The 22107-nt window shown below is 36.8% G+C and overlaps 1 protein-coding gene across 1 annotated transcript; it reads right to left on the bottom strand.

Annotated features, from left to right (window-relative positions):
* Positions 1-7794: 7794 nt before the first annotated feature.
* LOC132051822 (uncharacterized) lies at positions 7795-20057 on the bottom strand. The gene is made up of 6 exons (XM_059443053.1): positions 19768-20057; positions 10332-10568; positions 9551-9662; positions 9297-9471; positions 8785-9025; positions 7795-8250 (listed from the first exon to the last, which is right to left on the bottom strand). The coding sequence occupies exons 1-6, from the start codon at positions 19940-19942 to the stop codon at positions 7961-7963; spliced, it is 1230 nt and encodes a 409-aa protein (XP_059299036.1). The 5' UTR covers positions 19943-20057; the 3' UTR covers positions 7795-7960.
* Positions 20058-22107: the final 2050 nt, after the last annotated feature.

Raw genomic sequence — 22107 nt, 5'->3', positions numbered from 1 at the left:
TTATATCATACTATACACATCGTGATAAATACTTAATCACATAACCTAAGAGGGAATTGTCATATCTTTTATCTCATAGTAATATCTGCTTCTTATAGTAACTTACTAACGTCATACTCTCCAGGTCTGATCTGAATAAGCTTAAATAATTTAAAACTAACCCAAAAAAATTTCAATATCGTCTGCTCGCGGTTTTCTTATCACATCAGTCCCTTCCTAGTCATGTGTATAGATCAAATGGCAAAATATATATATCCTTGAAAAGTCAGGACTTTCTAGTATTACAGGTGGTTGGCTCTTAGGCTATTTCCTGCTCAAAACTACCGTGGACAATTTATGCCTGCTGCGGTTAACTTCATAACATGCTACCTCGTAGGGTATTTAAACCATCACCCTTATACTATAGCTCCATGGTCAAAGAGTCCAAATAAACTTACTCTATAGGGTATATATAACCTACGTGTGCTACCATACCGAAATTTGTCTTGCAAATAGTATTAACACCTGATAAACACTCCATGCACTATTTAGCAAGTCTTGGGTCACGAATTTCTTTCTTGCCGCTTACACGTTTGATACGTTCAGAATTTGATGGAAAAAGAATGTTACTCACTGCTCTAAGCTTCATGGCACGAATTAGAATAATTCCTGATGACTCCGTCTGAAAGCAATACATCGATAATGATTAGATTTACATCTTCCTCATCTATTGAGATGTGGCGTATTCAGTAGAATGGGAAACAACACACGAGTTCGAGTGATTTCTGAGAACATAGCTCTATTGCATGATCTAGAGTTGAAAGAAACGAGACAATCCTAAATGTCTTGGTGGTCAACTGTTTATATGTGTGGGCGCCACACACATATAAAAGTGACTCCACTGGACACAGTTTCATAGACTCCCTAAGACACTTGAACCTAGGGCTCTGATACCAAGCTTTGCCACTCCCCGAACCATGGCCTGGGCATAACACGGCACTCGGGCCTTGCTTGCATGTGTCCGAGCGAACCTCATGGCTTGCTTGTCAACATGGGGATCAAAATAATATACTCTATATGATGCAATTTAAATGAATCATGAAAATGTAATTTGCGGAATAAAGTCTTGAAATTATCTCATAGCATGTAAAATTCATGAAAACGTAATAGTCCGGTAAGCCACGAAAACATAACCGACTTCCGTGAACTAATATCGTCATTTATGAAACCTCTAAAACATGTTTGAATACTAACTACCGAGGACATGGTCCGGACTACCATAATCGAATACTAATGCAAACTCCATGTTGAACCCGAGAGGAGTGGGGCTCACCAATAAGCCGATAACCGAGGTGATCCTTGTGCGGTGTGTGTATGCTCTTCGAAAATCGATACCGCACTTGCGAAGTGCGGTGCCCTTACAAAAGGACGTTAGTACATGGTGAATAGTACTAGTATGTAAAACTTGTTTGAAATGAAGAACATGGCACAACATAGGTATAGGACATGAACCGAAACCGAATGTAACTTGAACATGAGTATGAAACGTGAGTAAAGTCGAAAACAAGAAATCAATGGAAATACATGTATATAAAAGCGCTTGTAACATGGGGAATGCTATAGTATAACCAACAACATGATCTGGTACTTGCGTCCACTAAATGAGAACACTCACACCTTGCCAGGGATATGAGATTTAAGTAATAATAAGCATGTAAGGATCCAAACGCATAATGAAGGTGTTGCCTCCTCGTCGACAACCCTTATCCTACGTGGCTACGTATTTCAAAGCTACCGAGCCTTCTCGGTTAACTAAGCAATCCCAAAACATGAACATGATATAGTTGGCTAAGAAGCCCATGATTTTTCGTGAAATAACTTGTAAGTAACTTGTAATCATGATTTCACGAAATAACTTGTAACATGGTTTCATGAAATATCTTGTAATATGGTTTCATGAAATATCTTGTAATATGGTTTCATGAGATAACTTGTCGTAGTCTTGCAAACATGTTCTTGATTCATGAGTAATAACAATAGTTCATAAATATATATATATATAATTGACTTGAAAACATGCTTGTAACTTGGTACATAAAATCATAAAATTGCATATAAACATAATGAGAACGCATGAGGAAGAATTCATGATTCATGGATTAAGCTAGGGTTCCTAATAACCATAATGGAAGATTAGGAATACAATAACGAATATAGATACAAAATTCATGCACATAAATACGAGCTACCAATATGTTGGGTTTAATGCCCTAGGATTTGAACTTCATGGATATCAAGAAACGGAGCATGGGGAAGAACGTAGAGATTCCACACGTGGATGGAAGTTCTACATACCTTAATTGCTCCAAAATCTTGAATTGAAGACTTGAATTTTGGAGAAGATTTCCTAAATCTTGATTCTTGAACCTTGAGATGGGGTTTCTTGAAAACCCCAGATTAAGAAGAATGATTTCTTGCTTAGATTATTAGAGTATATGTTAGAATTGAGTTGGAAGGGTTTGGATTGACTTACCTTGATGTTTTGGATTGTTGCTAGGGCTTGAAATTGTGAATAATGAAATAGAAGAACTCAAGGCTTGGATTCATACAAAAGTGAGGCGGAGGTTATATGGACATATTATACGGTCCGTATAAAGTTATACGGTCCGTATAATATGACCATATTTATCATGGCTGAACAGAACGTCGATTTAGAGCGTCTTGAAGTACGGACGAGTTTTACGGTCCGTATAAAATTATATGGGCCGTATAACAGTTCGTATAACATGATCGGTGAACGGACGCACCGTAATCCTCGCAAAATGGCCATAACTCTTTGTACGGATGTCCCTTGACCCCCATAATATACCGTTGGAAAGGTATTTCAAAGGGCTACAACTTTCAAGAAGGAAGTTTTCACAAATTTCGACGCAAGTGCCCAAAAATAGGACATAAGTACAAATGTACTTATCCTAGACTTAGACGAATTTAGGCGCTTAAGAACTTCACTTTTGGTTTGACTTCAAAACGATCGTTTATCACCCGAGTTCATCCCAAATAGATTCATATAGCTAAAATATCACCTTTATACTAGATTCATACATTCATACCTAATTCGAATTTACGGGATGTTACAGGGTTGGGTTGAGTTATTTTAACGGGTAAAAAAATTTTTGATGGGAAATTTTTTTTGAAGGGCTGGGATGATGCCACGTGGCAACCGTTACACATAAGGGTATAATTGATCCCATAGTATAATGGTAAGGATATAATTGGCCCTATAGTATAACGAAGGGTATGGATGAACTATTTTCCAAAGTTCAGGGGTAATTTTGGCCTTTTTCCGTTTTCTATATGACTAGTTTCTCGGATGCCAAATCATATAATATACAAGTGTAGTAAAATAATTTTAATATTTTTAGAATAAAGCTTTAATAAATAATTATACATGAAATAACAAACTAAAAGTTTATGAATGATCAATGTGGATGATCATATGATGATCTATTTGTCGAGATCAAAAGGATTGACTATTGTCTGAATATATGAAGATGAACTATCAAAGTTTAAATAATGGGGAGAAAGAAATGTTTCTTCAGTAGTATTGTTTTTTACTTTGATCTTGTTATAGTTTGTAGTTGATATCAGTTTTTCTAAGTTGGTTAAAATCATTTTTTGTTTTGTCACCATGAATTATTGTATAGTATATATTATTTATATTATGTTGACCGTAAAACTCAACATGACAGTAATGCTCTAATGACAATAATTTATCTAATATGTCAAATATTCACTTTGATTATTTTCATAATTTTGACATTTCAGCATCGCAATTTAAACGTTAATATGAGCAGAATTGTAGTGTCCTTATATTTGCCGCCGCATACATATCAAGAAGTTATTGTCAAATGAGAATAGTATTTTGTAGAAGTTGTACAGAAACTCGATCAGCATATGTCATCTGTAGGACAGCTAATGGATCATTGACAATTATTACATAATGGATTTAGAAGGGTATTTATATCTTTTTATTTTTTTTAGATTTGAAATGAGTGGTGGATTGATTATGCACATTTATTTTAATGTTAGTTTTCCTTAGATTGGAATAAGTATACTATCAGGAAAAAATTTGATGAATCTGTCTATGGAGTTAGGAGCATATTTAAGTGAGTTTCATGCTCATATACTCCCTAAGATAATTAGCTATTTTGTTGTCTGTATTATCGCATAACAACTTTTATGATACTTTTAGTATGAAAATATGCTAGTTTTTGAGTCGATGTCCAAACCTTTACATGTTTTGATTAATTTTTTTTAATAACCCTAATCCATGTAAGCCTATGAACTAGAAATTTTAAATTAAAGTTGTGATTTAATAAGGAGACATGAATTTGAAGGATTTGTCTACTGTAGCAAATATAACATTTAAAATTAAGTTTTATTTTTAAATAATAGAAATATATGAAATTTGCAACTTAGGAGCTAACTTTTTTTATAAAAGTAATTAGTTAGTTTTTTTTTTTTTTTTTTTGGAAACACTATAGGGCACAATATATTAAATTTACCTTGAATAATCAGGGAACACATTCTAATTTTGTAAATTGAGAATAATATTTGTTATCTTAGTCTTGCTTAATTCCTTGTAGCGCTCAAAATGTGTTTGTGACCATGATTAAGATTTTTTAATAAATTTCATGCTTTTGTTTAACTGAATTCATGCTTAAGTAGTTCATTTATGGCCTTTATTTTTATTAGCACTTGGTCTTTTATGTAAAAAAAATATATAAATGAAGTGTATTCTATGAATGGTCTAAAGACAATGTACTTAACTCATTGAATATGCTTATAACAATAAATACATTTCACAAAGAAAAAACACTGCTCAGCTTAAAAATATAAAAAAATCATAGTCAAAATGTTTAACAACTTGAATTTAATGAAAGAGGGAAAGAAAATTATTAAATTTGTTTATTGAAAAAAAAAAACACACACAAGAGAATAAGATCAAGAGTAATAAACTTACTTTGACCACCGATGCAAATTGACTTGATCATGAGAATTAAAGTTGTGACAACAGTCTTAGCAACTGCCTAGGTGTATGTATCTGGAAGAAATTCAGAAAGTCAATACTCCACTTGCTTTGGCAGCGGCGTAAAAACCCTAATCGAAAATAGGACACTGAACATATGGTGCAAAAAGAGCAAATAAAATTTTTATGTCACTAATGTGCTGCTTGAAAAAACTATTTAAATAGATGTGATTTTTTCCACTAAAGCCAACAATTGATTAGATTTATAAAAGAACATTTAGTTACCTATTAAAGAACACAACCTTTTAGTAACAATTGCTATTAAATTTTTATTAATTATAATACTACATCTATAAATACTAAAATTTCCTGAAAACAATAGATATCCAACTGCTCATAAGCGAACAAAACAAATCTATCAAAATTCAAAATAATGACCGAAAAATTAAAATAAAGTGCATGTAGTCATAAACTTAAGAGAAGCGACCGCGTGTAAAAAGCACAATAATTAACCAAAATAAGTATTTTTACATTATACACATTTTAATGACCTTAAAATTGGTCATATTCATAGTAATTTCTTGTTACTCTAATGTAAAATATTAATAAATATAACTATTACTATAAAAGTAAACATGAGGAAAACACTTCAGAATTTTACACCATCTATAGCTTGTATGGTCTAAAATGCATTTATATTTTTCATTAAGAATAAAAAATAAAAAAATAAAAAGTAAGTATCTTTTTTTTTTTCTCTAAAAAAAAAGTAAGTATCTACCTTATGGCAATGTCCACTAGAGGGATGGATAATGTGTAATACTGATGGGGGCATCAAGGAGTAATTCAGGAAGAAATGCATATGGTTTTTGTGTAATGAATGCAGATGGTAATTTGATATACACACAGGCTGAAGAGATGGGTTCACAACAAATACTGAATCAGAGGCTTTGGCAATTCTAGAGGCTATTAGATGGTGTAAGAGCAACCAGATAAATTGTATCATAATGTAGACTGATTCAAAACTACTTCATAAGATATTAGCATAATGATGGAAGCCTCCACGGAATATTGGTATATGGGTGGAGGAGATTCAGGAAATCAGTAGGGGTATGCAAATAAGATATACACACATACTGAGAGAGGGAAACAAAATGATAGATGCATTGGTAACCCAAGCACTAGATAGAGGGTCAGTCAGATGTCAACATTTGTAGGACTTGGAATTGGAATAAAGAAGGATAATTAACAGTGACAAATCTCCAATCCCACATTTGAGAATTAGGGCTAAGAAATGAGGAATATATGCAGATATAGCAGTCACAAGGAGTTTCAGGTGTATACACACAACACGGTCTCAACCACACACAACATACAAAAGGCATAATTACAAGATTTCAGCAGCAACAGGAGCGATACAGATACAGAATCGACATGCTTGTACTCAGAACACAGGAATGGAAAAGCCAATCTACATACGGGTACAGATACAGACACAGTTTTGGCATATTTGTCTAGGCCATGTAATTACTTTACAGCATGTAATTGAGTGTAATTATACTCTCCAATTCTCACGTGATAAAAGAGAAAATAATATATTAATAAGGATTTAAACGAATTCCTTAATTAGTGGTCTTTCTTTATCCGTGAGTCATTAAGAGTTAAGATATGCTAAATTCGTAAAAAGATTTGTCATTTTAGAAATAAACAAAAAGTACTATCATTTATGCTAATACTCTTAGAGAAGTGATTTATCGTAAAATCTCATTAATAAAACCTCTAATATCATTAGGATTATCAATCCAACTTCAACTATCTTCCTTACTACATAAATTCTAAGCTTTTCTCTCCTACAAAAAGAGTAGAGATATGATGCCAAAGTATTTCATCATCTTTTAACAAATTCTACAGTTCTATTTTCAATTTTTTTTCCAACAAAAAGAGATAGTGAGAAAAATACTTCGTCTTGAGTCTTTTGAATATCCAGTAATCTAGCCAAGATTTTATTCTTTTCCTAAAAGATATTTCCAAAGACATTCTGATTCCAAATTAGAAAAACATATGGAAATAAGCAGTAGCATACCATCGTTTCGCTATTTATAAATGAAAACTTAAAAAGTTAAAAAAGTTTAAAATTTGACATATGTGGACACACTTAAATAAATATTCTACTGTATTTTTGTCAATTAGGATTAGGAGTAGTTAATTGAACTCTGAAATAACATATCATTTATCTTAATGTAATCTTCTACTCTCCTGTTGAAGTTTAACCTTTTTTTTCCAGACATTCCTTAAGAAGGAAATGGCAAGTGCATAGACAGGAGGAAGTAAGGCTGTCATAATACTAGTAACTTATAGACGCTTTAAAGGCTTAAGCCAAAGAACAAAACTCATAAATGCCCTGTGCTCTGAAGAAATTGAGGAATAGGAAGTCTGTTGAATAACGTTACTCAATATGATGTAAAATACATGCTTGTATCAAAGAGGAATTTATTCCTAAGGGGATCTATCTTTTACAAGAAAAAGACTCATCCGATAGGAGGAAAACTACCACGAACGCTTATAGCTTAGTTCCACTGATAAAAGTACAGACAGAAGCTGTGATATCAATTTTCAACGTCGCCATCCTCTATCCCTCGTAGTAGAAAAAATCTAAAAGAATAAACCATAGGCGGAAAACCGACAAAAAAAAAAAAAAAGAAAAAAGAATTCAAACTCTAAAAGGAACCAGCAAAAGACCAAGAGAGGAAGAAAGGGGGGATCAAGTATAGTGTACATGCAAAGCTAGATACTCCACAAATTACTATTGCATTTATCAACAAACAAATACAACCACATCTTGGTCATTCAGTAGAAGCATTAAGGACATTTTATATTTACATAACAAGCTTGATACAAGTAGAAGACACACATTAACAAAGGGAGCCAACTACATATTGATCATTATATAAAGATTTAATAAAATTCGCGGTCAGGGAGGAGCAGTGGAGCCACAAGGGACCAAACATACAGTCCAGCAGTAACCCATTCTGTACATATGCGAACCCAAAGAGATGTCCAGCCAACATCAATTAGCTCTGAACTATCAGAACTGCTAGTCCACCCAGAAAGAAGCATTGCAGAATACATGCTAGCCAGAGCAAATATCAGATGGAAGAACGTGTAGGAGTAGCTCACTGGCCGTGCTTCTGCTGATCCTTTCCCAGATTCCAGCTCCTCGGAATCAAGAAGGGATTTCTTCTCACCTATAACAGAAGCTTGGTACTTGTCAGATAGAGAAATTGTACAGCTTGATGACTGTTGCTCATGAATGGACGGATCACAACAGCTTGTGTGGGGCGGGATTTACCAGTATATTGTCACTTTACATTCGAGTTTTGATGATTGATAGAAACAGCTAGTGTCTTATAATTCTGTAGGAGTATATCTCTACAAATGAGTAACAATTTAACAATCTTAATTCACCTAGGCCCATACACACAGAGCTATGACAGGTATTACATACTAGATGATCAATTGTCAAGAAAGCATAAGCAATACTCCACATAGGTGTTGGACTAAATTCCTAACAGTGTTAAACTGAAGAAAGGCTGGAGAATACGCTTCGACTAGGACTATAGACAGATTTCCTAAAGGTCACCACCACCTTTTATAGTACATTGACAGCAGGCAGATCATTCACAGGAGTCTTCGTGAGAATGGAATCTTGAGAAAATGGGTTGACATATCTTAAGTCATTCACTGAGCTATGAAAGAAAAGCATCAAAAGGTTTTGTTACCTGATCTGGGAGAAGATGGTGGAGACAGAAAAGTAGTTGAAGATCCAGCACGAAGAGCAGAATATAGGACTGAGAGAACAGTTGTAAGCATTCCAAGAACAAGGGTACTTGTTGTTACTGCCTTTGATTTGTTATGGAGCCCATTGCAGACATAATCTCGAGGCTCGCTAGAAAGACCAGTATAGCAAACATAAGCACAGTAAACAGATATTACAGAAGCTGGCAGTAGGCTTCCATTTACCTGGACATAGTAAAATGGAAAAAAAATTATTAGCACAAGTAAGAATATAAAAGGCAGAACTTAGCTACCAAAATTATTTTTCTGAATGCATTGTAAAGGAAGTAACCCTGAGGGAGATGTTTGATGTATATATTGCATAGAAATATATATGTGCATGTAGTTAGCAAGAGATAATGTATATGAAGCATTTCAAATATTCTTCATAAAGAGGTTGTCCTCCAGAGGAAAAGCGCCAGGGTGAGAAAACAGCATCAGCAGAGAGAGCATTTACCTTTGGGTGCAAAGCAATAACAGCAAATGCAAATGCAAGAATCATGGTCATAACAATGAAGAACACGTTCAGCCCACAGTCATGGCCAGAAGGATTGAACCACATAAGTAAAATTCCTGAAAAAGCAAATGTTGCTATGTAGCACGCCACAGATATCACAAGTAGAGCGACATACCTGCAAAAGATATGTCAATTTAATAGATAGAACAAGGTCGAGGGATAAAATAATACCAAAGATAAGAAATTGAACCAACCACTTCTGCTCATCTTTTGCAACCCATGAATCATTCCATGAGTGTGTAGCATCTAATAATATTATTACTTGGATTAACAAAAACATCCCTGCCCCAAATTTTGAAAGAAAACCTGCAAAGGCAGAAAAATAGACCAATCAGATAAAGTGAAAAAAAAAAACATACTTTTGCCAGTTAAGAAACTGAACTAAGGAAATGACACAATACAAAAACTAGAACAGGCATTGAACCGAGAAGCTAGAGGAAAGTGTACTTATTAGAAGAAGTTAACTGGAGAAAAAGGGAACTGTCAAATCATGCCAGTTCTTTTCCCTAGTAGATATTCTGTTCATCATGTACTTACTACACAAAAATTATGTTTTCTTGAGACATTATCTGATAATTTGAAGAAAGATCCTTCTAAAGTTTGGTAGACTTGGGTGAATTGATGTTACATTTTCAAAAAAAAAAGACTTGGGTGAATTGAAATCCCTAGTCTCCTGACTTCTGAAATGCAGTTGATGATTTTATGAAGCTGTAATACTAAAGAAAAGAAAATAATTAAATTGTTGAGTAGCAAATTAAAATGTTCAGGATTGCCCGCAGGGCTTTGGTCTAATGGTTAGAGCGCAACACGTGATCTGTGCGTTAGGCACACGTTGCGGGTTCGAACCCTGCTGCAGGAAAAAGCATGATATTTAAGTGAAGAAGGATAGAGGGGAGGGCCCAAGTTCGAACCATGCTCCATCGGTGGATTTCTCAGTTATCAGAAAAAACCTCAGGTTAGGGGCATAGAACTGACCATAAACTGTTATGACACCATTCGGGAGGAAAAACATGAGGGCAACAAGCAACACCCAGATCACCAATTTAGCAACCCATCCACCGTGATGCCAGGAGTCCCGCCTATCATTTTGATCCTTGATACCAATCATTATAAGTGCAAGCAGTCCAAAAAACAAGAAATTTCCCAAACTGACACGAAGAACAGCTTGTGTTTGAAACCATTCCTTCGATAAATTGTCTGAAGTGTTTATCCCTACAACCAACAAACACACAAACCAATTAGTAAGAAACACATGTATTACTTTCATCGCTGTAGATAACAAGTAGCAAGAATAGTATGGGGAATCTCAACAGATACTTCACTTGGACTATTGGCTTATTCAGAGGTGACACATATTTAGAAGCATAAGAAATCTGAAAACTATTCTGAATTAAACACTCCATCAATTCTGTCCCATGGACAGCGAATTGCTATTTTTGACATATTACTTGTTAGCCATATATTATATATATGTACAAGGAGGAGGATAATTTACAGTCAACTCCTCTGTTCTTATTTAGTTCTATAGTTTCTTAAAAATATCTCCCAACCAGCATTGTTAATCAAAACCTATAATAATACAAGGGTATTTGAGAATGCACTCTCATGAAATAAATACAAATAAATCAAAAGTACTTTTCTAATTAACTAACTTCCTCCAAATTAGTTTATTCTTTTGGAGTTTCAGTACTTCATCAAAAGTCATACCCGTCATCATCTACCGAATTTTGATAACATCATCATATTTACATTTTTCCCAGAGGAGTTTTTGTAACAAATCACAAAACTAACTAGCAGGAGCAATGTGATGTGAAAAATGAAGAGGATAGTCAAAACTGGAGAAAAAGCATAATATCATCCCTTAAATCTGGATCTCATTCATAATAATCCCTTAACAGTCCTCCAAATTGTTACAAGTGGTGAACATTTACTCTAGCCATACGGCCTATCTACATCTAACGGAAGAAATCATGTGCACGTCCCTGCTCCTTTACCAAACTTTTACGAAAAAGCATCCAATCATTTTCTCCTATTACTAATAGCTCGGGACTAATTGAGGGAAGGAGACACCCTAAGAAGTGTACTTGCTACTCTTCATTGCCAGAGCTGACCTATTATTTATGCTCACATGGTTCTTCTGCAATATTGGATTCAACAGCAATAGGTTTCCATTTTTCAAAGAAAAAGGAAAAGGGAACCCATCAAAACAATCAAAGAAGCATCATGTCAGATCAATAAAAGAGATGGCGTTTGTACCATTTCCATCCCCGGTGGTTATCATTGTTGGCTCTGTGAAACTGCGGAAAACAAAGGAAAAAGGAGAAATGGAGGAGGAAGGGCGTAGAGGAGTGCTAGTGACGAGGTTAAGATTCTTTTTAAAAGAAGTTACATTAGGGAACTACACAGGAAATTAGTAGATTATTCTTTCATTAGATACACCCTACAGGCAGATTCTGTTGGATTGGACTAAATGTAAACCACTTTTCAGGAATTGGAGTAATATTAGTCTACCTTACATATTAAGGAACATTTTGAATGAAGTCATAAACTTATGGGTCGATTTTGGGTTCTTTCTTTTCGAAGCTGGTAACATAAATCATTAACAATTAATATAATAGTTAGTGATGTTGACAAAACCAAGGGCAAAAAAAGTTAAGTAATCAATTCATTCGCTTTTCAGATTGATTTCTTCTTTTGTTTTTTTTTTTGTTTTTTTTGGTAAAGTAAACAAATTTCATTAGAAAAGGCATCAAGTAGATGCAAAGTTACAGAGAGAAACCTAAGCTTCAAACATAGAGCTGCATGAAGCTAGATTGGTGAGCAAAAACCTGTGCAAACAGTCTAAACCTATGCTGCCTTAGAAACTCTGCTAAATAAGAGTCAAGGAGCCAACAAAATCCAAAAAGTTATCAACACTGTTTACAGAAGTATGGAAATGCCAACTAAACAAACTAACTAAGCAGATTCCTTTCAAAGAACTGGTGGGAGTTGATTTTCCATCAAAGCATCTATTGTTTCTTTCTTTCCAAATACACCAGAAGATGGCTGCTGGGATCATTCTCCAGATCCTTTTGATGGATTTGTCAACTCTCCATAATATCCAGCTTTCAAAAGCATCTTTAACAGAAGAAGGCATAACCCAACTAAGACCAAACAATGAGAAAAAGAAGTGCCAGACAGCAGCAGTCACTGGGCAGTGCAAAAATAGGTGATTCACAGTCTCATTGGTCTGATAGCATAGATGGCATCTGTTGATAAGAATGATGCCTCTCCTTCTGAGGTTGTCTTGGGTCAGGCAAGCCCCTTTTAAAGCTGTCTAGGTTAAACAACTGACTTTCAGAGGCTGCCTAATCCTCCAAACATGCTTCCAAGGCCAATTTTCAAGCAAACCATTCTCAGAACACCCAATCTCGTAGCATTGTTTCACAGTGTATTCCCCTTCTTTGAATTGCCCCATATGATCCTGTCAGGTGCCTCAGCTAATATGTAGTTTTCGAGAGCACCCAAGAGCTGTAGGAGGTCATTGATTTCCCAGTCTTGGAGATTTCTTCTGAAAACAGGGCTCCAAACATTGCCTTCCCTATACTGTGCAATGGAGGCATGTCTATTGCTTGCTACCCAAGATAACCTTGGAAAGGCAATTTTAAGAGTAGATTCACCTAGCCATAAATCTTCCCAGAATTTAATGTGGGGACCATTGCCCGCCTTGAAGGAGATTTTTGGAAAAAAATCCTCTTGAAGGTTGTTGATATGCTTCCAGACCCCTACACCATGTGGTTCTCTGTTTCTGTCAGCGCTCCAGTGATTTTGGGCACCATACTTGGCTAATATGATTTCTTTCCAGTAACCAGCCTCAGGTTGCCCATATCTCCATAGCCACTTCATTAGCAATCCCTTATTGTGCAGCTTCAAATCTCTGATCCCCAACCCTCCTATGGCCTTTGGAAGAGTCACTTTTTGCCATTCGACTAGAGAGAATTTGTGGGTTTGACTGTTTCCTTCCCATAGGAATTTTCTTCTAAGTCTATGAATTTGCTTAGTGACTGAACTTGGCATAGGGAAGAGGGACATAATGTAAGTAGGAATGCTGTCCAATACTCTATTTATAAGTGTGACTCTACCTCCGAGAGAAAGGTATTGCATCTGCCATGTAGCAAGCCTCTTCTCCATTCTTTCAATAACTCCATTCCATATTTCAACAGACTTGAACTTGGCCCCAAGAGGTAATCCCAGATAAGTGGTAGGTAGAGAATCAGTATTGCAACTTAAGATCTCTGCCAGAGCTTCTAGGTTGGGAACTTCATTGACTGGATAGATTTTGCTTTTTAGCATGTTAATGTGCAATCCAGAGATTGATTCAAATACCATCAGAGTGATGTCGAGGTACTTCACCTGCTGACTGTCTGCTCCACAAAAAATCAAAGTATCATCTGCATAAAGTAGATAAGATACTGTGACAGAGGTGATGGGATCTCTGCCCACATGAAATCCCTGGATCCATTGGAGTTCCTTGGCCCTTTCCAGCAACTGAGTTAGCCCCTCCATAGCCAAAATAAACAAGAAAGGGGAGAGTGGGTCTCCCTGCCTGAGACCCTTTTGTGGAGAGAAAAACCAACTGGACTTCTCGTTTACTAGGATTGAGTATTTTACAGAGAGATACAAAAAAATATCCACCTTATCCACCTATTCCCAAAGCCCATCTTCTTTAAAAGTTCAATTAAATAGGTCCAATTTAATTGATCAAAAGCCTTCTCTATATCCAACTTGCAAAGAATGCCAGTTTCCCCACTTTTCAGTTTCCAGTCAAGAACCTCATTTGCAATCAGAGAAGCATCAGTGATTTGCCTATTCTTCATGAAAGCACTTTGTTGCCCTGAAACCAGCTTGCACATCACCTTTTTCAACCTTTCAGCTAGAACTTTGGCCACGAGCTTGTAGACACTGCCTATCAGGCTGATTGGTTTGAAATCCCTGAGTTCTATTGCACCTTTCTTCTTTGGTATGAGAGCAATGAAGGATGCATTGCAGGACCCACTATTTAACAGTTTTGGTGGAAAAAATTGAAAGCTCACATAATGTCAGCTTTGATAAAGCTCCAGGATTTCTGAAAGAAAGCCATGGTGAAGCCATCAGGGCCTGGTGCTTTATCTGGGGCACAAGATTTTAGGGCTGTAAGGACCTCAAGTTCAGTAAAGGGGGTTACCATCTCCACCATTTCCTCCGGACTGATGGTGGAAAGGTTCTCAAAGTTCATTGAGGGTCTCCATGGTTCTGCTTCCTTGTAAAGATTCTGATAAAAGTCAAGGATGCCATTCTTGATCAGTCCCTTGTCATCAGTGACTTCTGCCCCTATTTTAAGCTTGTCAATGTTGTTGCATCTTCTATGAGAGTTGGCCATTCTCTGGAAAAATTTAGTGTTCTTGTCCCCCTCTTTCAACCAAAGACATCTTGATTTTTGCCTCCAAGAGATCTCTTCTGCAATTGCTATCTATTCCAGCTCCAGCTTCAAGCTTAGAGATTTGAGCTTCTCCTCTGCTGAGTGGGTTCTGTTTTCTGCAATTTGCTCTAAAAGGTCCAGCTCCTCCAAAGCCTTGCTTCTTTGATTTTCCAATTTGCCATAAACATCTCTGTTCCATTTATTGATATCCCTTTTCAAGTTTCTGAGTGAGTACAAAATCAGGAGTGCCACTGACTCAGCAAGAATCCCACCATCCCTTCATCAGATCTAGAAAACCCTCTGACTGTAACCACATATTTTCAAATTTAAAGTAGGAAGGGGATGCCTCCCAGTCCCCACTTTCCAATACAATTGGCTTATGATCTGAGAAAACCCTGGGCATGGCAATTTGTTTAATGGAGTTGAACATCTCACTCCACTCAGAGGAAAATAGAAACCTGTCAATTCTTGAGGCTTGGAGAAATTCCTCCCCTCTTGACCAGGTGAACTGAGCTCCTTGAAGTGGAGGGTCTATCAATTTCAAGTCGAGAATGATGTCTGAAAAACCTCTCATTGCTCTGGATCTTCTAGTACAGTTGAGCCTTTCCTCTTCAAATCTACAAACATTGAAATCTCCCCCGATCACCCATAAGTCAGACCAAAGACCCCTGACTGCTGCTAGTTCATACCATAATTCAGTTCTCTCAAGGTTAGTGTGTGGACCATAAACCCCTGAGAACACCCATTTGAAATCTTCAGTAAGACTCTCGAACCTGCAGGATAAGGAGAAAGCCCCAACCTGAGAATCAACACAATTCCATAATCTCTTATCCCACATGATCAAGATGCCCCCTTTAGTACCGATTGCTTTTAGTTCTGCCCATGAAATCCACCTATTCCCCCAAATTTGTCTGATCAAAGATGCGCTCCATTCTCCAATCTTAGTCTCCTGCAAGCATATTATATCAACCTTCCATTTGTGAATAAGAGATTTCAAAGTGCTTCTCTTATTCTTCTCATTTAATCCCTGCACATTCCAGCTAAGGGTTTTAACTTTCATCTGGAAAGAGCTTTTTGAGACCTGCCCCTATCCTTCCTTCCACTGCCTTCTTGTAGTCCCCATTCCAGTTTTTTCAGTTCTGTTTCTGCTTTGTTCTTCCCTTTCCTTTGATCCCCTGTTTTCTGTTTCTGTTCTTGTGCTTGAATTTTTTTCCTTTCCTCCATCCTTAGAATAATGTCAAATAATTCGTGTTCAAAACCTGAGACATTGACCCCTAAAACTTTGCAAGTTTTCATCATTGTCAGTTTTGTCCATTTTGATGTCTCCAACACTGCAGGTGTGTCAATCTTGTGCATACTCAGTGCACCTTCATCATGCCATGGGAGAGGTAGACAATTGTTGAAAAAGAGTGAAGACCAGCCTGAATCGGAATGACTGGGGGGATTAGAATAAGGATTTTGAGGGGTAAAGGCTCTGCATGGGGAACTAGGGTTGCAGATATTCTCAGCTTCATCATCTGCTTCCAACTGGGAAGGGTATCTTCGAAAGAATTCATATCCTTGGAATTGAAAGCTTGAAATTTATCAGTTAAAGGGTCGAAGGAGTTAGTCATGAAGGAAGAGGAGGTCGGAACAAACAAGGGTCCAGAATCGATCCTTTTACTCTACAGGAACCTGTGTTTTTCTTCAGTGTTTTTTTCCATTTTTGCCCCTTTGAATGATAACCATTATTCAAGCCCACTTCAGCTTTCCCATTAGAAGCTTTGCGTTTTCCTTTGTATGTAACATGTTGGGCCGGCCCATTAGGAATAAATAACCCTGACCTGTTTTCTGCCTTTGAATAATAACCATTATTCAAGCCCACTTCAGCTTTCCCATGAAAAGCTTTGCCTTTTCCTTTGTATCTAACATGTTGGGCCGGCCCATTAGGAATAAAAAACCCTGACTTGTTTTCTCTTTTAGCAGCTGGTGGCACGTGAGCAGCATGTGCTGCTTTAGTAGACTTAGTACGTAAGGGATCTAGGGTATCCCTAATAACCGGCTCCTCCCTTTGTCTGGCAGGTAAAGGATTTGACCTTGCTTCCATCACTATCGATAGGTCATAGATCTAGTACTCTAATTTGAAATTCAAATTCGCCGGAATCTTCCTCCCGGAGTTTTTGACACAGATGCGAGCCCAAAATAAATGGGTCCTATGTTTTGTGTCTTCGTCAACCCCGATAAATCCACCACATTGATCTCCGATGCGATTGAAGGTTTCCGGTGTCCAAGCATTCAGAGGAACTCCAAAAACCTTTATCCGTGTTTTCCGCGAGGGAACTTGGGTATTGACTCCTCGGCGACCACCAAGAAAGTGAGAGATGTCTCCCACTCCAAAACCGCTCCAACCCGACTCTCACCGCCTCTTGTCTAGATGGGAGCTCGAAGAGGAATCTGTTATGATCCAAGGGGATCACTTTGAAGCCGGCTGTGACCCTCCATCTGGACTTAAACCAAGTGAGAATTGTTTCTTTGTTGGGGCTGTGATGAAAAGGGTCGTTGAAGGTGCCAATAAGGCTTCGAAAAGAGGGTGAGATTCATCTGTTGGTGAGAGATTGTTTGCCTCCGGCCAGCTTCCAATATTTGGCAGCATGGCATGTTTTTAGCAAAGGAGCCGGGGGTCGAATTGGAGCCGTATTGATGCTCGTATTTTCCCAAAAGCGCAAGATCTTCTCGCCTATGTCTACCCAACCGCTATTCGGGAGTTATTTCGGAATGATCACCGCTGATTTTGAAGTCCCTTGCCGACTTCTACGCGTGTATACCTTCCGTGAACGTTGAAATTTCGATAGACCCCGTATAAATATTGTTGTTGCTTTCTCCCCCATCTTCCGTATAAATTCCCCGATCCTTTTGATGCTTGTATTAGGCCTCGCACACCCATCCGAGATTTTGGATGTCAAAATTAACTTTTGTTGTAAATCTCCTGCCTCTTTCTATTAATGAGAACCATCCGAACTGTTTGTCTCCCGTATTGTTGAGCTCAAAAGATTTATCCCCCGCTATGAAAAATAGTTTGTCTCCCATGGATGTCTCCGGATCGGGGTGATCACGGATGTCTCCGTGGGTCTGGGATCACCGGAAGAAGAAACTCCCTCAGACCCTAAAAGGTCTTTTGGGACTTACCTCGAAAGAAGTGCCTGGGAGCATTTTTTTCTGTTGATTTCTTCTTTTGTGAGCTTCAATACATCATTAAAGGGAAATTTTACCATTATCTTTAAGCAATTGTTCACAAATTTAGATTTATCTTTTCCAACTTGAATATAACAGTAACCGGGTCTGTGATAACAAAATTATGAAACTCAGAAGGTGTACTGTAATTTCAGATACTTGAGGTGGGGTTTTTTTAGGGCAGGTGGGGGTGGGATGGGACCAACTGGTAGTGCCAAGTAAGTCCAATATCAAAGAATGCACTGTGATATTCTTGTGATTATGCTGAACTGGATGGAGCACTGGAGCCTGGTGTAATTTACGGAACAAGGAAACAGAAGTACTATACTTGGGCAACATTCTTCATCAGTAGCATGTTTTGAAAGATCTCAGGTATACTAGTATATAATATTGAGTACCATATCAGGTAGAACTTGGATGCATGCCAAATAGCTAAATAAAGAAAAAAAAAATTGCAAGAAGAAATCAGCTAAAAGCAAATCATTGAAACGAAGCAACCATTTTGTATCTTCCCCTATTAGCGTGAAAACAACTTCGCCACCAAACAGCACTGTATGCACTCAAAAAGTTTGCAGTACATTCATAACCAGGTAAGGCATGAGAACTAATCAGTAAAGAGGATTGGAACTTATGATTTACAAGGAGTGAGTCTCCCAGAACTGAAAAGGTCTCTGGCAGGAAAGAAGCCGAGGAGATGAACAACATAGAGAGGAAAAGGCTTTGCAACTCATTTTCCTTCTATCTAAAGCTTCTTGAGTTCGTCTACTCCTATCCACGTCAAAACTTTCGGCTACTCTTCTGACTACTGAATGGAAGTGCAATCTAATGCAGTTCGAAGACTATCCAAACATGCTAATGATCTCCTAAAGAACCTGCTTAACTGTATAAGTACTTCCAGAATCAGGATAAAGTTTCATCATAGCATATTAACAATTTCTATCAATACAATTCCGGCATATATCTAATACAACTGAAGATGGGACTTAAAAGTGAAAGGACATAGTCTAACATAATTGCAATTAGTCTGAAATATAATACACCACCCATTCTAACTTTATATGACACTCTTTCCATTTTTAAAGTTTTGTTGAGTCCCACATCGGCTCATTAGGGACGAGGGAGGTCTCTTTATATGGTCTTGCACAATCCTGCCCTACTGAGCTAGATTTTGGGATTGCGTTAGGCTCAAGGTACTTCTTAACATGGTATCAGAGACGGGCCCATCCCAATCATTATTTACCAGATGTTCGCTCCAGATGTTCACACCTGAGCGTGTGGGGTTGTTTAGTCCCACATCAACTCATTAGGGATGAGATACGTCTCTTTATATGGTCTTGGACAATCCTCACCTAACAAGCTAGCTTTTGGGATTGAATTAGGCCCAAAGTCCATTTCTTTAACAAGTTCCAATATGTTCACTGTGTTATTCTTTGTCAATTTTCACAACTTTCAAGAATTCAATTTCAATAAACTAAACAACTTGAACTAGATAAATACGTCAAGTTAACATCTTAAACTCCATATTTAGTGGGATACCATCATATGTAAAAGTTGAAACAGAGAGAAGTAACAATTAACAGAGTGCTTATGATTACTACCAATAGTAACTAAAATTTTGAAAGCGGAAAAATCCCAATAGTAACAATTAACGGTCAATTCAATATCCGAAACAAGCCATCAAAAGCTAAATTAAAAACACGGAACAGTAAAAAGCTATTTCGTGAATAGGAAAAGCTAAAAAAGGAGGATAGGATAATTAATTACACGAGAAATTCTTGAGTAGAGGAGAAGCGACTTCTCTAAGAACCCAAGAGACGATTAAGGAAACACCAAAAAGGGCACAATATGCTATTCTAGCTGAGCTTCTTGTGACACCTGATGCCACCGATGTGCACAGTCCACATGTCAATGATGCGCAGCAAGACGCCAAGCAAGACATCTCTCACTGAAAGAGATCCAGAAAGTAGTGCCAGGTTCTCCCAAATCGAATTTGCTTCTTCAATTGGAACTTCTCAACTATTTTTATCGTCCAAAACTTCCCTGTGTTAATTGGATGAATGGATGAATGGTCCCTTAGCTATAGGTTCAAGATAGTCGCTTAACTATTTTGGTCCTTTAAATTCATCAAAAAAAAAAAAAAAAAAACACTTTTTCCTCGGCAAAATATTTATCGAATTTTATTTATTAAATTTGATGAGAATTATTAATAGTGTCCCTGCATTTTATTCATCGATTTTCACTGGTTTTAGTAGTAACAATTTTTATAGGTTCTGGCTTTATGCTATTTCTAATTTATTTCTAAAAATCTGGTGTATTTTATTTAGTCGATGGACTCTCTCGGTTTTCATCGATAGAGTCCGTCGGTTTTTGTCTTTGCGAGACTCTATTTTCTGTCATTATCAAGTGTGTTGGTTTTTCCTCGATTTTTCCCTTTAACCGATGAACGTCCGTCGGTTGTCCAGAGGTATTGAGCCTTTCCTTTAGTAATGTGTACCTCTAAAAGTGAGTTCTCGCTAAATTTTTTTCATAGTCCTCGTCAAATTGTATAAATAAAGTTCAATGAATATTTTGTCGGAGATTAAAAGTATTAACTTTTGGCGAACATAAAGGACTAAACTGTTAAGTGCATACTTAAAGGACTATTTTTAACATACCCTCAGAGTTAAGAGACCATTTTTGTTAATTTATGGCATACATAAAAGACCAAAACTATTAAGTATATAGTTAAGGGACTATTTTAAACATACCCTCATAATTAAGGGACCGTTTATGTCGTTTTCTCATCAATATCTTATCACTTTCAATTGGACTTCTTTATTTCCTAAATGGCCAAAGTCAAGTAATTTTGCGTGATTTGGCCCAGTATCAAAGCAGGTCACCTAATAAAGGGCCCAAAGTGCACAAATAGCAGACTTTAGGTCCTTAGGACTCCTATCTAAGGCATAGATAAAGTTTATAATTTTTGTAAGTTTAGTCATTTCAGAATCAATTTCAAATTTATGAGACTGAGTAAAATTAATGCGACTATGAATTTATAAACTCCAAAGCTAAGAATCTGAAATTTTGCTTGTCAAAGTGATTGCAAAGTATTATTGGGTCGGGTCCACCCATAAGGGGTGCTAGATGACCCATGAGCCCATTAAATATTCGGCCACATTAAACTCTAGAGCTAGCCCATATAAACACCATTTATGAGTGTTTAAGAAAAGCTAATCTATCATATAGAGACAACTATTGTACGACCGTTCACACATAATATCTAACCTTGCATTAGAAGGGATATCTAGGTTGTAAGGATTCCCGACGACCGGTGACATGAGTCATAGTTGCTCAAGATCCGCTTCCGCTATGGAGAAACCTGTAAGTCTCCTAACTAGTATTTACTCATCAAATATCATCATTGGCATCAGAGCCATAGGCTCGTATTCCGATTGGAGACATGATCGTGTGCAATACATGAAACCTAGATTTTTTATGAATAATTTCGAATATTAATTGCATTATTTCATGTTTGTAAATGCCTAGTTTTTGCATGAAATCTTAGGGCTTTTATAGATCTCATCGAGAGCTTTCCGTCGATATGTGGATCATATTTTTTGGCCTTGTAGTTTGTGAGATATTAAATTTTAAAGTTTTAGGGTTTTATTATTACGAATTTAACCCCAAAATATTCAATAATCCTTGTTTCATGCAATTTTCGTGCAAATTGGGTTGGGTAATATGTTACCCATATGTTTTTGAGCAAAACCATATAATCAATTATGATTTTCATCGAAAATTTTGGTAGGATTTTAAGAAAAATCCTCTAGGGTTTGCTTAGAAAACCCATCAATTGTGATCATATGAATCGATATAGACGGTTTTATTTTGATTTGATGATTCAAATCAATCCTAAAATATGTTTAGGATATAAATCAGTGATTTAATTGAAGAAAAATTGCCGAACAACTTGGTTTTGGCCGGAAATTTAATCCGACTCATCGGAGAAGGAAAAAAAAGAATCATGATTTTCAAATTTTGGCACCATTCTTGATGATTTTTTGAGCAATTGATGCTTGGAATTAATCCCAAAACACATTTGGGACAAAACTTAGTGTTTTGATT

Source organism: Lycium ferocissimum, chromosome 4 (genome assembly GCF_029784015.1).
Source record: "Lycium ferocissimum isolate CSIRO_LF1 chromosome 4, AGI_CSIRO_Lferr_CH_V1, whole genome shotgun sequence".
Classification (NCBI taxonomy): domain Eukaryota; kingdom Viridiplantae; phylum Streptophyta; class Magnoliopsida; order Solanales; family Solanaceae; genus Lycium; species Lycium ferocissimum.
This window is presented reverse-complemented; position numbering and strand designations above follow the sequence as displayed.